Source organism: Neolamprologus brichardi, chromosome 9 (assembly GCF_056152115.1).
Source record: "Neolamprologus brichardi isolate AB-2024 chromosome 9, ASM5615211v1, whole genome shotgun sequence".
NCBI lineage: Eukaryota > Metazoa > Chordata > Actinopteri > Cichliformes > Cichlidae > Neolamprologus > Neolamprologus brichardi.
In genome coordinates this window covers 12304511-12324622 of record NC_142112.1, presented here as the reverse complement: position 1 = coordinate 12324622, position 20112 = coordinate 12304511, and the positions used below count along the sequence as shown (strand labels likewise).

At 45.1% G+C, this 20112-nt stretch overlaps 1 protein-coding gene across 2 annotated transcripts in view; it reads left to right on the top strand.

The window, feature by feature from the left end:
• Positions 1-20112, top strand: part of nrp1a (neuropilin 1a) — a 62441-nt gene that overhangs the window by 33987 nt on the left and 8342 nt on the right. For both annotated transcript variants that reach the window (XM_035913750.2, XM_006804520.3), the window contains exons 7-11: positions 773-939; positions 10543-10698; positions 13741-13885; positions 17940-18271; positions 19506-19650. In XM_035913750.2, coding sequence (XP_035769643.1) covers positions 773-939; positions 10543-10698; positions 13741-13885; positions 17940-18271; positions 19506-19650 — 945 coding nt within the window. The remainder of the gene's footprint in view (positions 1-772; positions 940-10542; positions 10699-13740; positions 13886-17939; positions 18272-19505; positions 19651-20112) is intronic.

The window sequence follows — 20112 nt, the reverse complement described above, 5'->3', positions numbered from 1 at the left end:
CCCATTGGGGGAAAAAAAGGGAAGTAAATAAACAAGAGCTGCTTACATGAGTGGCTGTAAGTGTGCCTTCGCATACCTCTGTGTTGTTGTGGTGAACTTAATGAAAAACTGCCCAGATCAAAAGGTCATTTTCGTCATCGCTCTACAGCAGGGTCAGTATGTCCAGCCAACTGAGGTTAGAGGGGCTGACCCCAATCTGACCCAGCGGAGTCTTTTCGTTTACGGAGCCCCGGATACCACAAATCAGCTGCCCAGAGTTAACACTAACTAGTGAAGCACCTCCTCCCATGGGGCTGACCACCGAGTGTGATGTATGGTCCCCAAATACAGACACTAAACACAGCTAAACTCCCACAAGAGACCAAATAAGGGAGAAAATGGGGAGAAAGGTTAAAAAAAAAAGAAGATAAACTGCCCACAGGGAAGTGAAGGGAAACTGATCCAGTCAGTGGAAAAAAAAAATGACTGGAGGGAAAGTCACTCTAACGCGTAATACCAGCCTACACTGAATGTTTTATGAGGACATTTTTACGTCTTAATGCGGAACGCTTCCATCCTGTTTCCATTAAAAAGTAGAGGGAGAGACGCGGGAAGGATTTACCGAGGCACTGCTGATGTGCTCCTCTTTCCCGGCCGGCAGTGCTGAGTGGCTGTCGTGCGGTGGCCTCCTCCCTTGAGATAAGCTGTAGCGGGGGTGGGGGGGCACTGAAAAGACATTGCTGTGTCGCATTTTGACTCAGAAATAAACATTGTTTACATTTTCCCTTCGCAGACTTTGACTGTAGCGACCCTTTAGGCATGGAGTCGGGAGAGATAACGTCAGATCAGATCATGGTTTCATCCCAGTACAATCCTAGCTGGTCCCCAGAGCGCTCCAGACTCAACTACTATGAAAATGCATGGACACCAGCAGAGGATTCCAACAAAGAGTGGATACAGGTAACCAATGCGACTGACAGGAAGATAACAGCACATCACGGATAACGATTAAATTTTTAACAGGAAGTTAAATCAAGAGGCAGCGTGGAACAATTCTCCAGCTGTCTGTGGTCTGTCTTTCTGGAAGTGCGTCACAGTCTGAGGGTGTGTTGTGTATTTGACGCGACCGCTGCCTGCTCGAGCACAGTCGGCGTGCTCCGTGTTTGTTCTTCGGCCCCTGGAGGTGCAGCTTCTCCATAACACCCAACAGTTCCGATGATGAATGTCAGCTGTCCTGATGGACCTCTGGGGTGGTTAAGTTCATGCCTTACAAAAATTGCGAGTCCACTCTCTCTATCACTGTCTACCTACCTGCCTATCTCTCCCTCCCTCTGTCTTCTTGTCCTATCTGATAACTTTTCCTTCTCCGTGATAACAGAGACCGCCTCTGGGGGATGCTGGGATTTATTCCAGGCGTCCTGCCCGGCTTCACACACACACAGACACTCTCAAACACACAAACAGGCTCCGTCATATTTTTTTCTGACTGTCAGCTTATCTGCACAAAACGATCATCACCCACCAAGGGAACTTTATGTGGGAAGATTAAGGATTTAGTTCTTCCATCGCTAGACTGGGATAAGTCACATATTCCAAGTCCACTCACAGCACAACCCCCTCCAGTGACATACCCACTGAGGCACTACGTAGATGCATTCGGAGCTTGTTTGATTTATTAACCGAAAGCCTCCAGGCCTCGTAAATGCCCAGACTGTTTGTCTTTTTCGACTCTTTTCTACAGTCTTTGCTTCACTGCTGAAAACTTTGGCTCTGCCATATTCCTCGGGGGATGAATAATAGAGCTGACCCAAAGCCAAATATTTGCTTGGGGAGGGCCATAAGCAAGCTTTTCCTTTATTATTGCAATGAAAATATTGTCCTGGGGGCCCCTGTTGCTCCTTCAGACTAATTTAATCAGTGTGTGTACGTGCGCCGGTTTACGCGCACTCTCCCATGCTTGTGTGTGTCCGTGCGTTCATACTTGAGTTTGTGGATGAGTGGGACTGTCTGGCAGGGTCCATATTGTCCTGCAGAGGAACTCAGCGTGTGTCAGAGTGGAACAAGGTACAGGCTCCTTTACCACTTCCTCCAGCGGTTGGATGGTCTGTTGCATTACAGCATTTGTCTTTCTAAAAGGAAAGTCCATTGTTCACCGCCCGATAAGTGTAACAGCTTAGACTTGAAGGCTGCGCCGCTCTGGTTCTCCTCCGTGTCATGTTGTGAGTTATCGCGATGATTTCTTGCCACTCCAGCCTCCCCCCGTTTTAGTATTGATCATATTGAGGATTTGATTTGGCAGTAAAATCTGCATTTTTAAAAGGAGGGATGTGGTCTAATGAGCATGCTGATTTCCCAATGCTAATCAGATGAAAACACAGAATGAGACTTGTCTAATTTCAGACTCCGTGAAAGAGCCAAGTCTGCGCTTGCCACGTAATTTATGTTTTGGTTTTTTTTCCGAGGATGTTCTTGTGCCGAGCGCTCCGAGCAGAAGTCCAATTATCACAAGTGGTATTAAAAGACTAGAATTCTTCATTCCTCTTTCATTAAGCCTGTCCGTGGTGTTGCAACAAGCTCAGTCCCCCCTCGCGGCACGTACAAATCATCTCAGTGCGCAGTCAGATGCATAGTAATCAATTCATTATTTATTTCATTATCATCCCCTGACTGCAGTTTGAGGCAGACAGTTTTATTATTCATGACAGCCCGGCCTTTGATTCCTGGGCATTTTCTTTTGCTCTGCTTTGCCTCTTCTTTGCCGAACATAATCCAGATTTGTCATCCATTTTAATACTGCCTCATTCTGATATATGGAAAGGAGGAGGGCGAGATGCTGGAGTCTGTGCGCTCTCCGCTGGGTAATTAGATTGGTGTGGTGGGTACAGCATTGAGTGCTGGGTTAGCCAGGCCATTAATCAGCCCCTTTGGTCTACACGGAGATGGACAGATGTCCTTTGAGGAGGTTTACAGGGGAGGGAAGAGGGAGGAAAGGAAGCAACAATAATCCCTCAAAACAGGTCTTTCTTTTTTTCATGCTTGAAAATTTTAGGCTTACAAATCTACATCAAGGTAGAAAGAGATTTGTACGAATTACCCTGCTGCGCGACGTGCGTCTTTTTCAGATGCTTAGCAGTGGGGTTCTCTGGAGCAGGTTGAGGTATTAAAAAAATAAGAAATGAGGATACACCACAAGTTTTCACACAGCACCGGTGAGGAAATGTCCGCATCTGTACAACACATTTAACTCTGAAGGGGAGGTATAGTCTATGGATTGGTGTAATGGTTCCTCGGGGAGCGTGATTAGGGGAATTGCTGAGAAGCTCACATAGTGTACAATGGCTTTGTCAAGGATGTCAGAGGAAGGATCTGATGGCCACCAAGAGTCAGTAAAGCATCTGAAGGACTCAATAAAAGACACTCCAAGACTGAATCTCTGTGAGACGGCTGCCATTGATTGCACATACACACAACGTGAATAATTTAGACTGTCTTGGAGAGAACCCAACTGTCAATACCTGAAAGCCTCTTTATTGAGCATCTCATAATGGCAATATACAGTACACGCTATCCCATACAGCCGGAGCTTTTATTTTTTATTTTTTTTATGCTCATGAGCTTGAGCTTGTCTCCATATCTATAATTTAGCTGGAACGGATCCTGCCATTATCTTCAATCTTCTTGTCAGGATGCATTATCCCTGACTACTTTGTCAGTATTTATGTATTTTTTATGTGTCTCTGATAAGCTAAATTGTTTAATCATAAATGGAGATAATGAGTCCCTTTACTCTTGTCATGCGTGCTTTAATCTCACCTTTGTTGCAGACATCAAAGGTTCAGAAGCATATCGGTGTTTGTTGACACAATATGCCTCTTTATCTCCCACATGCAATATTAATCTCAAGGTAAAGTCAACCGTTTGCGGGGGATATTGTCACAGGTTTAAGTTGCAATTTGAAACACGGGGGGGGGCACAGCCCTTCCTGAGTGTATTTGCCCAGGCAAAGCCATACAGCAAACTGTGCTTTGAATCTGAGGCCGGATAAACCTTCACCAATCAAACACTTGCAGAGAGCCTTGATAATGGTGCAATTCCTTCCACCAATCAGATAAGAATGAACACTAAATCCATGTGGTCTGCCCACAGGCTGTATATAATAAATGGACAAAGGCATGGTTATGTCAGATTAGATTGTAAAGTCTCACTTTGAAGCCTCAAGTTAACATTATGGGCAACTGCTTCTAGTTCGTTTGTTTATTTTCTTTTACAGCCAGAACTAACCATACATGCTAATGCTAGTAAGAAAAAGATTTCATAGATATCATGTGTGTATGACACAGACATAATTTCCCACTAATAAGTGCTAAGTTACAATACTATACTTTCCCTCCCTAAGAGTTGAGCTTGCTAATTTTATAGAAAATGCTCCAAAAATCACCAGTACCCCAAAAAGCATTCAAGCTTATCTTTACCTGACGGGTATGCTAACACGGGGAGCCATAACCAACAGCTGGTCAACTGTGTGGTGCAGACCATCCAAGAGGTTCGTGCGTCAGTTTTAGTGAGTCAAATTCTTGTGTCTTACTCATTTGTTAATTTGTGCTGATGGTCAGATGTGCAAACTGTGGATGCTAGCTTTAGCTGATAGCTTATTAATCTACTCGCTTATCCAAATGTTGCTATTTCTGGTTTGGAAAGGCCAATATGTCACCTGCAAAAAAGCTAACACTTGAAAATGAGGAGTCCAGAAACCACTGCATGACGTCATAATGTCTATATCGTTAGTTTTAGCTAGATACTGTGGCGTTGGCTTTTTGTTTTTAGCCCTCTGGGTTGCAGCTTGGATCTGACACACCCTATTTTCTATCATCTAAAAATGTTCTCTAAACCCTAGATCAATGATTTGTGAAAATGTCTCCTTCATTGCTATTGTCTACTTCTTTACCTCAGCCTCTGTTTGGGCTTACTTCCCATACCGAGTGATAAGTAATTAGAATATGGACTAGTAATTAACAGCAGATTCTCAGTTGATGAAGTTTAGTGAGAGCCAAGGAGCGGAGGCTGGCATGCAGCTGCTGGTGAGATCATCATCGTGCCTTACAAATGGAAACAATGGATGCTGTCTGTGCCTCGCTCCTTCTAGGCCTTGCTCTCAATTGGAAAATCAATGAGAGAATAGAGACCCACACTCGACTGGAGCGGCCCAAAAGTCAGACTAGAAATCGAAACATGAGGGATAGCATGATGTAATTAAATGAAACAGTGCTGCATAAGTACTCTGAGACAAAACCTCAGCTCAACCATAATCAGCTTCATTTTCAGTGCCTGAAAGTCCCGTAGCCGGTCATCATCTCCAAGCGATCACGTGCAGCTGCGTATCCTGAGATCAGATCATGCAGCCACTTCCAGACGTGACATACCTTCAGGTCTGCCCTGCTTCCCATCCCTATCACTGTTTCTGGGTTTCATAATCATTACTCAGCACGTTAGTCATGTGTGTGGCATGGCTGGGAATGACCCTGGAGTTAGTGTTATAATGATGATTCACAAAGGAAAAACTTGAAGCCAGACTGTTATCCTCCCTCTCCAATCACGCAACAGTGCATATGTTTAAGCTCACCCCCACCTCACGCGTGACAAACCAGGCAACCTTTAACTTAACTATGCTGTCATCCAGCCTGTACATCCCTTTTTGTCAAGAAAACAGATGATCAGCGCATGGGAAGACCTGCATAATTCAGTGCCACCAAAGAGGTGCCGTGGTGCTAAAAATAAACTGTAATCCTGTCAGGTGAACACTGTGATAAATGGAAGGTCGTGAGAGGAGCTCATAGGTCCCGGAGCATTTGAGTAATACAATTTTCATGAAAGAACAAATTAATTACAGTTTCCAGGTAATTGAGCTATTCCTACAAAGCTCCGGCTACACCAAAAGTGACTGCGGAAGAAATTAGTGAAGAGATTGCCAAAAGCTGGTTTAGAAATACTGCATCTGGGAATGGAAGCGTGTCTCTTTAGCTTCGTGGCGAGGTATCTTTGCGAATGTCAGCTTCACCGAAATGTCAGCATCCTCTCATTAGCATACAAAGAAGATTGTAATCAGATTTTGTATGCAAAAAAAGAAAGAAAGTGACTCGAGACTCTCCGCCTGCTTCATCACTTCTGACTATACTACCCTTTGAGATCCATGAAGCATGTCCAGGGGTTGTTTCCTGGACCGAGGCCTCTAACTGTGTCTACCAGCTGCTCGTTGACTTTGGAACTCAGAGGAGCTCTCCTTTCTCTCTCACCCTGGGCATTTCTCTTGTTGTTGTTTTTTGGTGAGGGAAAACGAATAAACTTGTTCCCTAGAGGCCTTGGTTATTCAGTCAGCAGCCCACACAGATAGGAGACTATTCCCCCCCTCTGTTGGGCAAGCAGAAAAATGGATTTCAAAGAAAAGTACTTCTTCTCGTAGAGTACGGATTGCTCTATGCAACTCCTTGGCAACTCAATTATAAGCCAATCAAGCAGCGAGAGATAGAGCTTTTGAGTCTTTGCCGTTTCTTTAAAGGCCCCCCCCCCCCCCCCAACTCTCACACGCACCCCTCCTTCCCTCCCAGGCCTTATAAACCACATGTCTTCTTTCTGCACCTACACAAAACTGACAAGGCTTTAGCCTCGAAATACATATCATGTGGCCTTGCTGCACATCTGAGTCATGCAGAGACAATACGCCTAATGATCACGCCTACAGCTCCTACTGCCAATGAGGTATAATTAGAAAACTTCAAACTAAGCCACACTTGTGCAAACAGATACAGAAATACAACGTCTGTCTGAGCACATGCATCCGAAAAGTCTTCACAGCGCTTCACTTGTTCTTCACATGGATTAAATTCATCTATTTTTGTAAGAATTTCCCAATACTTTTTTCACTTTGTGATTATGAGGCATTGTGTGTAGAATTTTGAGGTGAGAAATTGAATTTAAGGCTGTAACATGACAAAATGTGAAACAAGTGAATATTTTCCACACCCACAAACTTACACACCAAATCAGATGTAATCAAATCGGACCATCCAGACGCCTTGCGTTGATTTCAGTGTGTCGGCCTGATTGCATTCACACCAGGCTGTAACTGGCTGATGTTACAAGCCCGAGCCCACGACTGATTCTCTTTCTGCCTTTCTGCTTCCATTACATTGTGGAACCACCGGAGCTGTGCGCACTGGCATTTGTGGGGCATAGGGCTTTTGACTCATCAGTTTGCCTCATAACAGGAAGGGAGAAAACATCTCAGGCGCACGCTCAGAGAGAAAGTCACACGTATTCTGGACTGCGCCGGAGCAGGAAAAACTCATGGGAGACAAGGACACACTGAAGCCTTGCCCACTGCTTTATGGAAAGATTGTGGGTGATTTCTTACCCCGCCTGGCATGTTTATGGCTCAGGTTGTGTGTCCCACCAGATATGAGTTACTGTGCACCGGCATGTCCCAGAATGTGTGTTGTCATTTATCTATAGGTGGGCTCGAGTCCAAACACTTATGCAGGGGGAAAGAATAACAATATGGCAAATGCGCAGCAGATACAAGCGTTCGTTCTGTTTGATCAGCAGAGTCTGGAAACGCAGAGCCTCCCTTTAGGCCTGCGATTAGGAGTCATAATTCACACCTTCCTCGCAGTCATTACATCACCCATTAGACATGACTCAGCCTTTCATCTGCAGATGACAAACGGCTTATCATCTGTGAGTGATCTATTTACCCGAGCTCCGCTGTGCACTCAGTTTCTAAATGTTGGCTATCGGTTTATGTATATAGGTCAGCAAGTTCTGTCCTGTGCTCTGGGCTAAAAGGAGTCCCACTAGTAATCATTATCTTGGCCTGTTTGTTTTCACTGCGGTCTCTGCGGCGTAGGATGGACTCTGCTTTGCATCCAAGCGCCCTGGCAGCCCGCCTTCTCTCCATGACCCGTGCAACCCCGGTCTGTTAGCGCAGCCTCAGCACCGTTCTTCTGCTTCTAACAAGCAGCCATTAATAAATCATGCTTTGCTCATTACCCAGGCCCTGTTATCAGGCTGTGTCTGTGAAATTGATCTAGTCTGTGCACTTCTTCGCGGGAGACTCTGCGCTCGTGTCCCTCACATCTTACGAGGCATCGCTGTCAGCCACTTGTCCCTCCCCTCCTAACCTTCTCCTCGCCCTTCACCTCTCCTCTGTCCCTTTTTCTTACCTCAATTCCACTGTTGGACTTACTGTCATTACAGCATTACAGCGATTTGGTTATGCCCACCACCGTGATAGTTTGTAGGAGTTTAAAACAAATGAGCGTAAGGTGATTAAAGTACGTAAAACTGGGAAGCGAGATCGCACAATCACGAACGCTCATTTTTACCCACCGACAAAAACGTCTCTACTAATCAGAAATATTCTGGCACGCACATGTCCTGAGATTGTCTGAGTCTGAGCACCCACGAGTGTTCCCAATTAGCCCCGCCACTCATTTCATTCCCAGAGGCTCTTCTCCTCCATTAAACTTAATGAGATCCATTCAGAGAAAACAACCCCAAGGCCAAGTCTTCCTATTAGAGCATTTTCAGTGAAGCCTTTACAGTAAACTGCTTTGCTATTGGTCCAGGCTGAAAATATGTCAGACTGGCCATTTGAATGCAGATGTTAAAGACCTGCCTTGGCTAATGCACTTAAACACCAGCACAGACCCAGCTTCCTCCATCCACTACTGGCACACGCAGCCGTTTTAGCCAGCAGACAGGAAGTAAGTTCTTGTGTTATTAAACGGGAACTGGCTGAAGCTGACAGGATTTGATTTTGTTTCTATTTGCAGACCAAAAGAAATCAGGGGGACTTACTGTAAAAGCCCCTTGAGCCTGTAGACAGGAACAAAAGTATTCTGTCTCCGTATTTGACTGTCTTTTTTGTTAGTCTTCATCCATCCACATCCTTTGGGCGGCCAGGAGAGAGTGAGAGAATAGCAGAGTGGAACCTCATTCATTGCTCCCATCTGTTTATGTCTTTATATTTCTGGAGCGGGATTGACCGGCATTCTGTGGCATGCAGATATTCCTTCCCTGCTCTGAATCATTAAGGGAAGCACACTACTGTATATAATGTTGGCAGGCAAAGTAGGTATATTCTGTGTGGCTTTATCCTCAGCAGAGCTGGAGCCCTGCTAAGATAACCCTGGCTCTGATTGCCTAAAAAAATGCACACGCTAAAGTGTCTTGTCTGCTCACACTCCCATAAAGGATTTGACTGTTGTCGCACATGCTCAAGCCGACTATCTCCTCTGAGTCGATGCAGTAATCTGCTCGAGAGTCTGGTCGCCATCCGTCGGGGCTCGAGCCCATCTCACGTCAACATCAAAGGCTTCGTCTTTCCCCGTGATCTTGGAAATCTCTTCCACCAACGCCCAAGCTTCTTGCATTTCTCTTGTTTTTTGGGGTTTTTTTTTTAAAACGGTGTCTGCACGCAATACCATTACTCCTCATTACCGTCAGCTCAGCCTGTCAAAAGAGGGTGTTAGTGCTTGTTAAAATTAAGCTCGCTACTTTTACACCGAGGGCTTGGGATTCTTTGAAAGTTTTGCAGGTCGACACCACACCCACTCTTTTTTTCTTTGCCTCTGCTGTGGATGATGGGATGATAGGTGAGGTCCAAGGAGCCTCTGCAGTGGTCAGAGCGAGCTCATTTATTATTGCCGGTGGCTGAAAAATTATACCTTTATCCCGCTGGTAAACTAATCAACGTGATCAAAGCAAGTTTTGAAGGCCGTTCCTGCCGCAGACACAGAAGCCGCGGGGACATATATATATATGTAAGGACGAGGATTCTGTCTTTCCTGGCAGTGATGGTGGTGGTTTTAAACAGGGATGATGGCTGGCAGACACAGACTGCGCTCCCTTTTCCAGGTCTGATGGAAACCAGCCCCACTCTCTGCCCAGCATCATCTCTGAGTGCAGCACCCATGCACTGAGCAAAATATACGTACACACAGACGCGCAGACATTCACTCCTCCACCTCTCTGACCCTGCTACCTCTGGCTGTCTCCTTGTGAAAATATAATAGCCCTGCAGTAATGTACTGCAGTTCATGATTACTTTATAAAGCCCTGCATATTTTAAAGACACATCATTTGATATTCAGTCTGTATCTTTCTTTCCCGCTCGCCGGTTCTGATGATGTGATTGCAGACCCCGTTTTATTCGCTTCTATCCAATGAGCTCTCGCCTCCCTTCGCCGGAAATTAAGTTGTCGTCCTGTCTCTGCTTCATTAATGCGAATATCATTTTATTGCTGTTTATTAAATTCCAGGTAGCTGCTGATGAGGCTATGACCGGAGGTGAATCAGATAGTGGGGACTCATTTTTAACTCTCCAACTTGTCTTGTGTATTATTAATATAGGCTGTGCGCTGAAAGCCGTCTTTACAAAAGTTATCAGGCAAAGAGCTTTACATTGTAGCACTTTTCGCCCAGGCTAATCAGCGAAACACTAAAGGAGAAAGTAAAGTGATGGGCAAACTCACTGTAAACTTGCTCTCCTCTCGTCACCCTTTTCAGGTGGACCTTGGGTTCCTGCGGTTCGTCTCGGCCATCGGCACCCAGGGCGCCATTTCCCAGGAGACCCAGAGGGTTTACTTTGTCAAGTCCTACAAAGTGGACGTCAGCTCTAATGGAGAGGACTGGATCACTTTGAAAGAAGGCTCCAAACAGAAGGTATATTCCAAGTTTCTTTTGAGCCACGAGTGGTGTACCGGCACCAGAGATGGGCAGTAACGCGTTACAATCCGATTACTTTTTGCAAGTAACGAGTAAAGTAAGGGATTACTATTGCAAAAACGGTAATTAGATTACCGTTACTTTCCCGTAGGAACGCTGCGTTACTGCGTTACTAAAACCGTGATGTTTTTGCGAGAATGTCTCATGACAGTGACGTAAGCGAGTGTGATGTTCGTGACAACAGCTGTGTGCAGATCAACAATGGATAATATATCGAGTGCGGGAGAGAGTATGAGCGTGCAGCGTTTAAAGCGTGGAAGTACTGACCTTACTTTGAGTTTGATTCCGTAAAAAGTGACAAAAACATTAGTGTCCGTTGTGCGTGGGAAGAAAACTTCTTTTTACAGCGAAAAAAACCCCTAAACTTCCAAGCAAGCACCGAGTAGCTACGACGTAATGAGAAACTCACAGAGAAACTGCGGTATCCTTCCACTGACCGCTGCGGCACACCTGCACCAAGGTAAACCTCCGCCTACTCTACTCCTGCTTTACAGGTGAAAATAGAGCAAAAGGACCGCTAGTCTTTGACTTTATTTATTTTCTGCTGTGTTTTACTTGCATCCGAAAGAGTGAGTGTAAACACAAAAAAAATATATATATATATATATATATATATATATATATATATATATATATATATATAATGTGCTGGAATGTGCAGAAAATAGGTTTAAATATTAAACTAATTTCTTCCAGTCAGAGAATGGTGCATATAATTAAAATTTTGCTTCATGCATAAGGTTAAAAGATTAAAACTAACAAAACAAGTTTTAAAAAGAGACTTTTCCATTTGATTACATTTTGTGTGATGGATTATGTAGAAAAAGTAGAATTGGGCTGAAAGATCTATCGCTTTATCACCTATTCAGGTTGTAAATGATGTTTTTAAAAAGTAACTAAGTAACTAAGTAATTAATTACTTTTGAAAATAAGTAATCAGTAAAGTAACGGGATTACTTTTTTGGGGAAGTAATCAGTAATTAATTACTGATTACTTTTTTCAAGTAACTTGACCAACACTGACCGGCACCACCTCCGTGTTATGAACTATTTTTGCAGTGAAAAAGCTTCATTTATTCAGATAAATGAGCAGAACCCAGAGCAGTTCAGGCACCAATGTGAGATTGATCAGTTCAGATGCAGCATGAAAGAAGGAGCCGAGGTGAAGGAGGTTTATGGTCAGCTTCCACAACTGCTGCAACTATGCCCTCGTTAAAGAAGCTTAAATAGCGTGTCCTACAGGCTGGGATTACAACTAAGCTCAACTCCATGACCTGTCTGAACTAATGTTATGCTCACTTTCTGATAGTGTTTCTAGATGCTTTGGCTGTAGCTCTTCATAAGACTGTTTTGGAAGAAACTAAATCATCAAAACAGCTGACGTTCACTCCTCCTTGACCAGTGACCGTGTCATGAAAAACCACCCATGCACATGTGCTACACTTGGAACATCCCGTCCAAACAGCACATCTAGCTGATTTAAATTGCGGTCTTTTCAAAGTTGCTTACGAACTCAACTAAAGGGGAAATACCGAGCTGTATGTACTTAAACCACATTCTCCCAACATGTAATTATACACTTTAAATCAGTAGGGTAATATACTCACTCCCTGTGTAAGCGCATGACATTTACAGCAAAAACGACGGCAATAAAGTCCCTGCAAGGAGGACCGCGCTGGAATTTTGCCTCTGTTTTATGTCAGGGACCTGTCAATTTTTCATTTAAGAAGCAGGGAAAAACAAAGACTTGACAGACCAGAGATAAAGAGGAGCGGGAGCGATGGTTGTCGTGTTTGAGCAGCTGGCAGAGAGGGACAAGAAAAGGAAGAGAGGGATAGTATGCTTGACCGGAGTGAGACAGGCGATGACCACTGATTGCAGATCAGCCTGTCAAACAGGTTTTTGTCCATCTGGAAGCTTCTCTGTGGGTGTCCAGAGGGCAAGGGAAGAATGTGTGTGTCCAACAGTCCCCAGGTTTCCATGGCATGTAAATACCACAATTTCCAATCAAAAGAGTGTGAGGCTACCACTCATATCAAGAAGTTTTCAAAGGCAACAGAGCATCCAAGCACGATTGTTTGCGCTGCTGTGTACATGTCCCCCCAGCCCTCTCCAAAGTTCACTGTCACTTCTATAAAGTGGCAGCTTAAAGGTACCGTGGTAAACTCTGCCTGTGTTTCCCAGACTCTAAAGTGCTTTTGTGCAGAGGGGCACCATTTGGTACATGCTGAGACTGCAGTTTGGCATCTTAGCGCAGCTCCGGAAAAAGCCACTTTACAGTTAGCGAGTGGAGACTCAGCGTGACTTTTGAGAGAGGGGAAGGTTTTCTTACAGGTTCCCCTTAGTGATGTCCCTGTACTCAAGGAGTGCATGGCAAGCAGTTGGACACAGCTGCATGAACTACTTAGCCAAACTACCAAACTTACTGCCTTTCTATCTCTTTTCCATCCTGCTCACTTCAGCTGGGTTCCTCTTTGCCTCATTGCCGCTAAGTCACGGAGGTCAGGAGGTCATGTGGTCACTGCTGTGATTCAATTACCCGGAATGAACTGTGACGGACTGCGGGGAGTTGTTTGGCTGGGTGGCCAGCCTACTCACATGATGCTAGTAAACTGTCAACAGACCTAAGGGGGGAACAGTGACGTCTGTGACCTTTCAACAAGACACTGCAGTAAAACCTCCAACTGATCAGGAAACAGAGGACAGTGAAAGAGCATCTTGAGCCGATCTGGTATATCTCGTCTCAGGTTTCCTAGTCACATTACCCAGCCTGTGGGGGCTGCTACATATGGAGAAAGAGGAAACATTTAAACCATCTCATTAAAAAAGTGGCCATAAAGCTTGCCTTCCAATGCTACATCTTGTGTAAACTTAATGCAGATGAAGGCCGATCCCTGAGCTCCAGTGAATTCTGTCTCTGCATCTCAGCAGCTCAGCATATTCTATTGATAACTTACTTCCCTCCTGCATCTTTCACAGGTTTTCCAAGGCAACACCAACCCAACTGACGTTGCCAAGACGAAGCTTCCCAAGCCCACGCTGACGCGCTTCGTTCGGATACGTCCCGTTACCTGGGAAACAGGCATCGCACTGCGCTTCGAGGTGTACGGCTGCAAGATATCAGGTTGGTTGCTGCTGAGATCACATACACATTCATACAGCGACTCCATATTCCATTTTCATATGCCTAATCAGCTTACACCACAGACTCTAGTCAAAATTTCTGCTCTCTTGCGGCAACCTAGTTGATATTTCCCATCCAGGCCTCACTGGTGCAAACACCTCCCTCCTTATCTGCTTCCTTTAAGGCTAAAGCAAGCTGTTGCATAATAGAGAAGTGGTGCATGAAGGAGGATTGCCTATTTATGTCTCCCCATGTTTAGATGTACCTCATCCAATATATATGAAGCCAACAGCTTGCAGGCAGAGTGAGCTGAAGCCGGGTGGGCTCTGTTTGGGCCCATCCCTCCTGCAGATCTTTCCTCAGCCGCCTCTTTACTCTGGCTTTGCTTTTAAAGCTTTGATTTTGTTTGTCTCATCTTTGCCTTTTTTTTTTTTTTGTCGATGTTATTTTAATGTGTGGTATGTGCATGTGTGTGCGGCTCCCTTTCGTATGGTTTTTAGCACATCTGCCTGACTCTCTGCAGGATTATGAACATGTGTATTGAATTCTAATTAGCACTTGGATGTGTGTTTTGTTCCCCTGCACTTACAAATGAAGTGGACAGGGACAAAAAATATGAAAGTAAGCCTCTTGTATTTTTTCCAATGTTGTGAGCGCAGGATTGCGCCCTGGATTAAAATTAGGGTTGGGATTAGTTGCAGACAGCTAAATGCGAGCTGGTCGAGTGTTGTTTTTTAAAAAAAAACTTTTAATGGAGCTTTGTAGCTCTCTGGTACATATGCAGAGCACTGTGGGTACAGCAGGGTTACAGATGGGGCGTGTGTTTCGGGGCGCACGACCAGACCGCTGCGCAGAGCGTAAACACATCACAGGATCGAAGTCACCACAGGGCCTCGGGAATGACGTCAGCACCCCTGGGTGCTCTGAAGACACTGCCAGCTTCACTGCATGCTAGCAGAGAGCGAGAAGCTCTGAGGCTCTTGAGGGCTGCATAAACTCAGTGACTCACTCCGTTCTACACTTAGTTACAAATCCTTGATACAATCTCTTGAGTAACTAGTGCTTTTAAAGTGCTCTTAAAGTTCATCGCCGCTTTTCTCACCAAAAAAGGACTTTTCAAATCTGCATTTTTTCCAAGTTTTCCCCTTCCAGTTTTTCTTTAAAGCCATAACTTTATCACAGGAGAGGAGGAGTAAAATCCCAGAATGCGGCAAGATGTTCTCCCTTAAATCATCATGGTCGCGTGCCGATCTAAACAGCTACTCATTAATGAACGAGATCCGCCACCCTGTTGTTAGTAAATATGCCGTGGTGTATAAATATCACTGATAAACCACCGATGCTCCACCCAAACCCTGAGCATGGCCCACATAGCCGCGAATCACCTTGTGCTTGCTCCCCTGGGTGTGCCGCTGCGTGCATGGCATCGCAGCTGAAGTCAATTAACAGCTCCAGATGACCCAGGCACTCGGGCAGAGCGTCTAAGCTCAGATCAGTGTCTCTCACACGCACTATCACACATGTGTACCTTTCTCTGTATCCTCCCACTTCAAAGGGGGTTCAGTATGCCTTTGCTCTGCCAGGGGCCAGCTCGCTGATCGCTCTCAAACAGATTCTGGCCAAAGATGAAAGAAAGTGGGAGAAAAAGAAAACAGTCGAGGAGCATTCGCACAGCCAGCATTTGTTACATGAGCTCCAATTTGGACCTTTTCGAGAATGCGGGAGCAGAGATTTGTCCCACGGGTTCTCACAGGAGCCGGTTTAGATAACCAGAGACAGAGAAAAAGAGAGAGAAAGACAAGTCTGAACGGGGCCTTGTTTTCTCCAAGTTTTCGCTGACTTTTCCCAGACGCAGCTACGCTATTGATTCCTGCTGCGGTACAGTGCACGCTCTGTCTCATACCGACACAGAAGATGTAATAATGCTGGGATTTATCCCTCCGTGGGAGCCAGATAGTAAATATATTATTGCTTAGCACAGGTCTCTGACTCAGTGTCTTGGGATTAAGTGCTGGAGGAAAGATAGGACGAGACACACAGGAAGATTTAAGCCCAATAAAAGCTGCTAATACAAGTGTCAGACTTCGAGTGGCAGCTCGTGGAAAACTTTTGTGGACTCCTGTGGATTCTTTCTAGCTATGCAAAGAAGAATTTCTGAAGTATAATATATTTACTGCAGTCGCTCTATCGCGCTGTAGTTCAACCTTCTGTTTGGGTGGGGCAGCCAATTAAAGGACAGATAGCTTTAAGTAAAGGTGACCTCTCACTTTAAGAGAGAGGAGAGCTAAAATGGCTTGTTTCAGACATAATGTGGACTGAGGCCCAGCAAACATTGGGATTATTTTTAATTATGAATCATGCAAAGTTACTCTCTACTAGAGTAACTTTGCATGAGTGTAATCACTCTCCTTTACAGTGTTTACAGCATAAGTAAGTTGCTGTGCATGACTATTACAACATCTCAAAAAGACAATCCCGTCTTGGGTTCAGAACTATTGTGTCCCTATCAATCACTCGCATGGTACTAAACTATTTCACAGATTTCACAAAACATTTGATAAAAGAATATGAACATAATTCTGTCTATCTACAGATAAAGCATACCGTTCTCCTTAGGTCAGTTCATACAGCTAAAAATTACAATAATCCTAAATTCAGAGCAGCCCACCAGTGTGACAGAGCTTTAAAAACGTATTATCTGAGACAAATTTGTTTTTATTTTCACATGTAGTGTTAGAGAGTGTCAGCACGGTGGCATGGTGGTTAGCACTGTTGCCGCACAGCAAGAAGGTCCTGAGTTCAATTCCAACATCAGGCCGGGTTCTTTCTGTGTGGAGTTTGCATGTTCTCCTCATGTTTGTGTGGGTTCCCTCCGGGTACTCCGGCTTCCTCCCACCGTCCAAAGACATGCAGCTTGTGGGGATAGGTTAATTGGATAATCCAAATTGTCACTAGGTGTGAATGTGCGAATGGTTGTCTGTCCCTGTGTGTTGGCCCTGCAACAAACTGGCGACCTGTCCTGGGTGTACCCCGCCTCTCGCCATATGACAGCTGGGATAGGCTCCAGCGCCCCCCGCGACCCTGAAAAGGATAAGCGGAAGCGAATGGATGGATGGATGGTGTTAGAGAGTTTGCTGGGTTTTGACTGTTCTAACCAGAAATTTCTACATCCATGTACAGTCAATAAGATTTCATTGGAATTATATCTGGCCACCTTTCGTGTAATATCAAGGCAAAAACGTGAAAATGGACAAAAAAAAGTTTCAGGTTAAAGCATTCAGATGGTTCTACAAGCTGTAGCGATGAATTGGTGCCCTTCGACTTCATTATACAAGGGGATGTCACTGGAAACAAGGCTTGAGGAAAGAAAAAAACAGCTTTCTGTCTTTTAAACAAGCTGGAGATGGATATGGAAAATATACAAAAAGTTAAGCTAGAGATGATCACAGAGGTAGAATAAAAAAAATAATACAATGAAAGAGGAGAAAAAAGTTTGGAACTTTGGATAGGAAACAACAAGGTGTTCAAAGATGCGGCCCCACAGATGTTAACAGCTGCGGAGCAGAAGGTAGACGAGTGCAGCAGCAGCAGCAGATAAAACACAAAGAGAATGTGTTTTTGTGTGTATATGAGTCTATAGAGGGAGGGGCAGAGAGATGAAAAGAAAAACTGCTCCCAGAATGCAGGAGATGGAAACACCAACAGAGAGGAGGGTTTTAATTGGCTGCCTGGAGACAACCGCTTCAGGCAGAAGAATTAGTATGCATGAGATCTGCAGGCAGAGAGACACAGAGAAAGAGAATAGAGGCAGAGATCACAGTAACATCACAACGAGTTTGGGGAATAGTTGTCCTCACTTTGACTTTGACTATCCACGACGATGCCCCTGTATGAACTCAAATTCACCGAAGCAGAGCCGTGGCAAGCCTGATGCTGAACCTCAAGCCTTTGGATGCAGATCGCATGTTTTATTTTTCCATCTATCCGCTCTCTAGGTTTTCTTTTGTTTGTATCAAAAAGCTAAGCACCTTTTGCTTTCCTATTTGCCTTTCAGAGTACCCGTGTTCAGGCATGCTGGGCATGGTATCAGGCTTGATCAGTGACAACCAGATCACCGCGTCCTCCCATACGGACCGCAGCTGGGTACCAGAGAATGCCCGCTTGCTAACAAGTAGGACAGGATGGACCCTGCTGCCCCAGCCACAGCCCTTCACTAATGAATGGCTGCAGGTGGATCTCGGCGAGGAGAAGCTAGTGAGGGGCTTGATCATCCAGGGAGGGAAGCACCGTGAAAACAAGGTGTTCATGAAGAGGTTCCGCCTGGGCTACAGCAACAATGGCTCGGACTGGAGGATGGTGCTCGACACCAGTGGAAACAGGCCGAAGGTGGGTTTTTCTCTCTTACCTTGCACAGTGCCCAACAATACTTGTGTATGTGTTCAGTTCTGCTATCAAATCAGAAGATTAGCCTTAATCAAAGCTCTCCTGTATCATTTTTCAATTCATGCACCCAGGATTTTTTTTTTTCAAGAGCAAGGATTGGAATGTGTGGAAAATGATTTGAATACCAACTTCTAAAAACGTCTCTTAGACACGTCAGAGCATCGATTGTGATTATGACGCATTTAGTCAATTTTCACCCGACTACGCGCCGGGCAGTTGTGAGTCATTGAACAGTCATTGTGAGTCAATTTTGGGAGCGCTTTGAATCGCATTAGGATAAGCATCTTGAGTCTCTCAGAGTCCTTCCCCCTGTTCTCTCCTCCTGCTTTGTATTCTGCGTGACACACACACACACCGTTCAACCCTTTCAATGGATAGTGAAACCTCTCCAGAGAGGAAGGAGGGGTGAAAGGGAGTCAGAGGGATGAGAGAGGAAAGAACGGGCAACGGTCGAGAAGTGACCAGAGATTTATCTCTGCCTTGCGCTGAAGGCATACTTGCCAACACTTTGCTCGATGCATGCACACACTTACACACAAAGTATGTAAGTGTGTGCATACTCGCAGATGCAGGCGCACACACCTCCGAGAAGAGCTGCAACAACCCGTCCCCAATTACAAGTGTCCCTGACAGGGCATAAATCTGATCCAGATGGGCTGATGGTTGATTTATGAAGGGAGTGAGGAGGATCCATATCCCGGCTGTCCTAGTTAGTGTCCTTTCTCCTCTTGCCTAAGAGTTTCCCAGCATCTAAGGCTCACCAGGCGTCTTCACGTGATCAAACCCATTAATCCACTTCCGTCATTCCTCTATCTCTTTCTTGGCTTGCTTCTCCCACCCTGCCTCCTCTTTTCCTTCGTTTATACCTTCCCACATGGAGGACCGGAGAAAGAGTTAAAGGAGCATAAAGTTACCCTTGTCAGAGGTGTGAGTCATGCTGTCTTTGCCACTGGACTCCTGTGTCACTCACCTAGTCTGTGCTTTGGATATCAGCAAGATTACACATCTGGTCAGCTTATTTATTTATTTTACTTTTCATCTGTCCACCTACCCAAAACAACCAACCCTTCGTATCAATTTTCAGAACGTAGGAGTAATTTTGCTGTAGGGTACCTGCATTTGGGGGGCTGTAGCAGTCAATACTAATCTTTCTCACTCTTGCCCTTTTCCCTGCCAGATATTTGAAGGCAACAGCAATTATGACACTCCTGAACTGAGGACCGTGGAGCCTCTGCTGACCCGTTTTGTCAGGATTTACCCAGAGAGGTCCACTCCTGCTGGGATGGGCCTGCGGCTGGAGCTGCTGGGCTGCGAGATTGAAGGTAAAGCTCAAAAACATGTAGGACTTTCAATAGCATCGATTGCATTGTCTGTCCTCTGTCTAAAACGCTCCTTTCTGTTTTGATGCACAAAACCATAAAAGAAATAGAGTAGTATTTCTATTGACGCTGGTGACATTTCCACCCGTGGTGCTCATTTCTCCACCAGCAACAATTACGTGTTTACCAGTGGTGGCAAAGTTACTCCCCCAGAGTGAAACCTTTCTTCGAGCAGTTGACATTTTCAGCTATAGTGATGCTTTTAGCCACGAAAATGACATTTCCACTCCCGTAGTTGATGCCAAGTCTGTCTTCGATTGTGTTTCATTTTCTCCCCGCGATGATAACCTTAGTGGGCACACCTAGACCTCTCAGACTACATGCTCACATCTGACGTGTGTTGACTCACATGCTGGTGAGCAGTCTATCATCCTAGCTAATGGCATGGCTGTGAGGAGCTAGCGC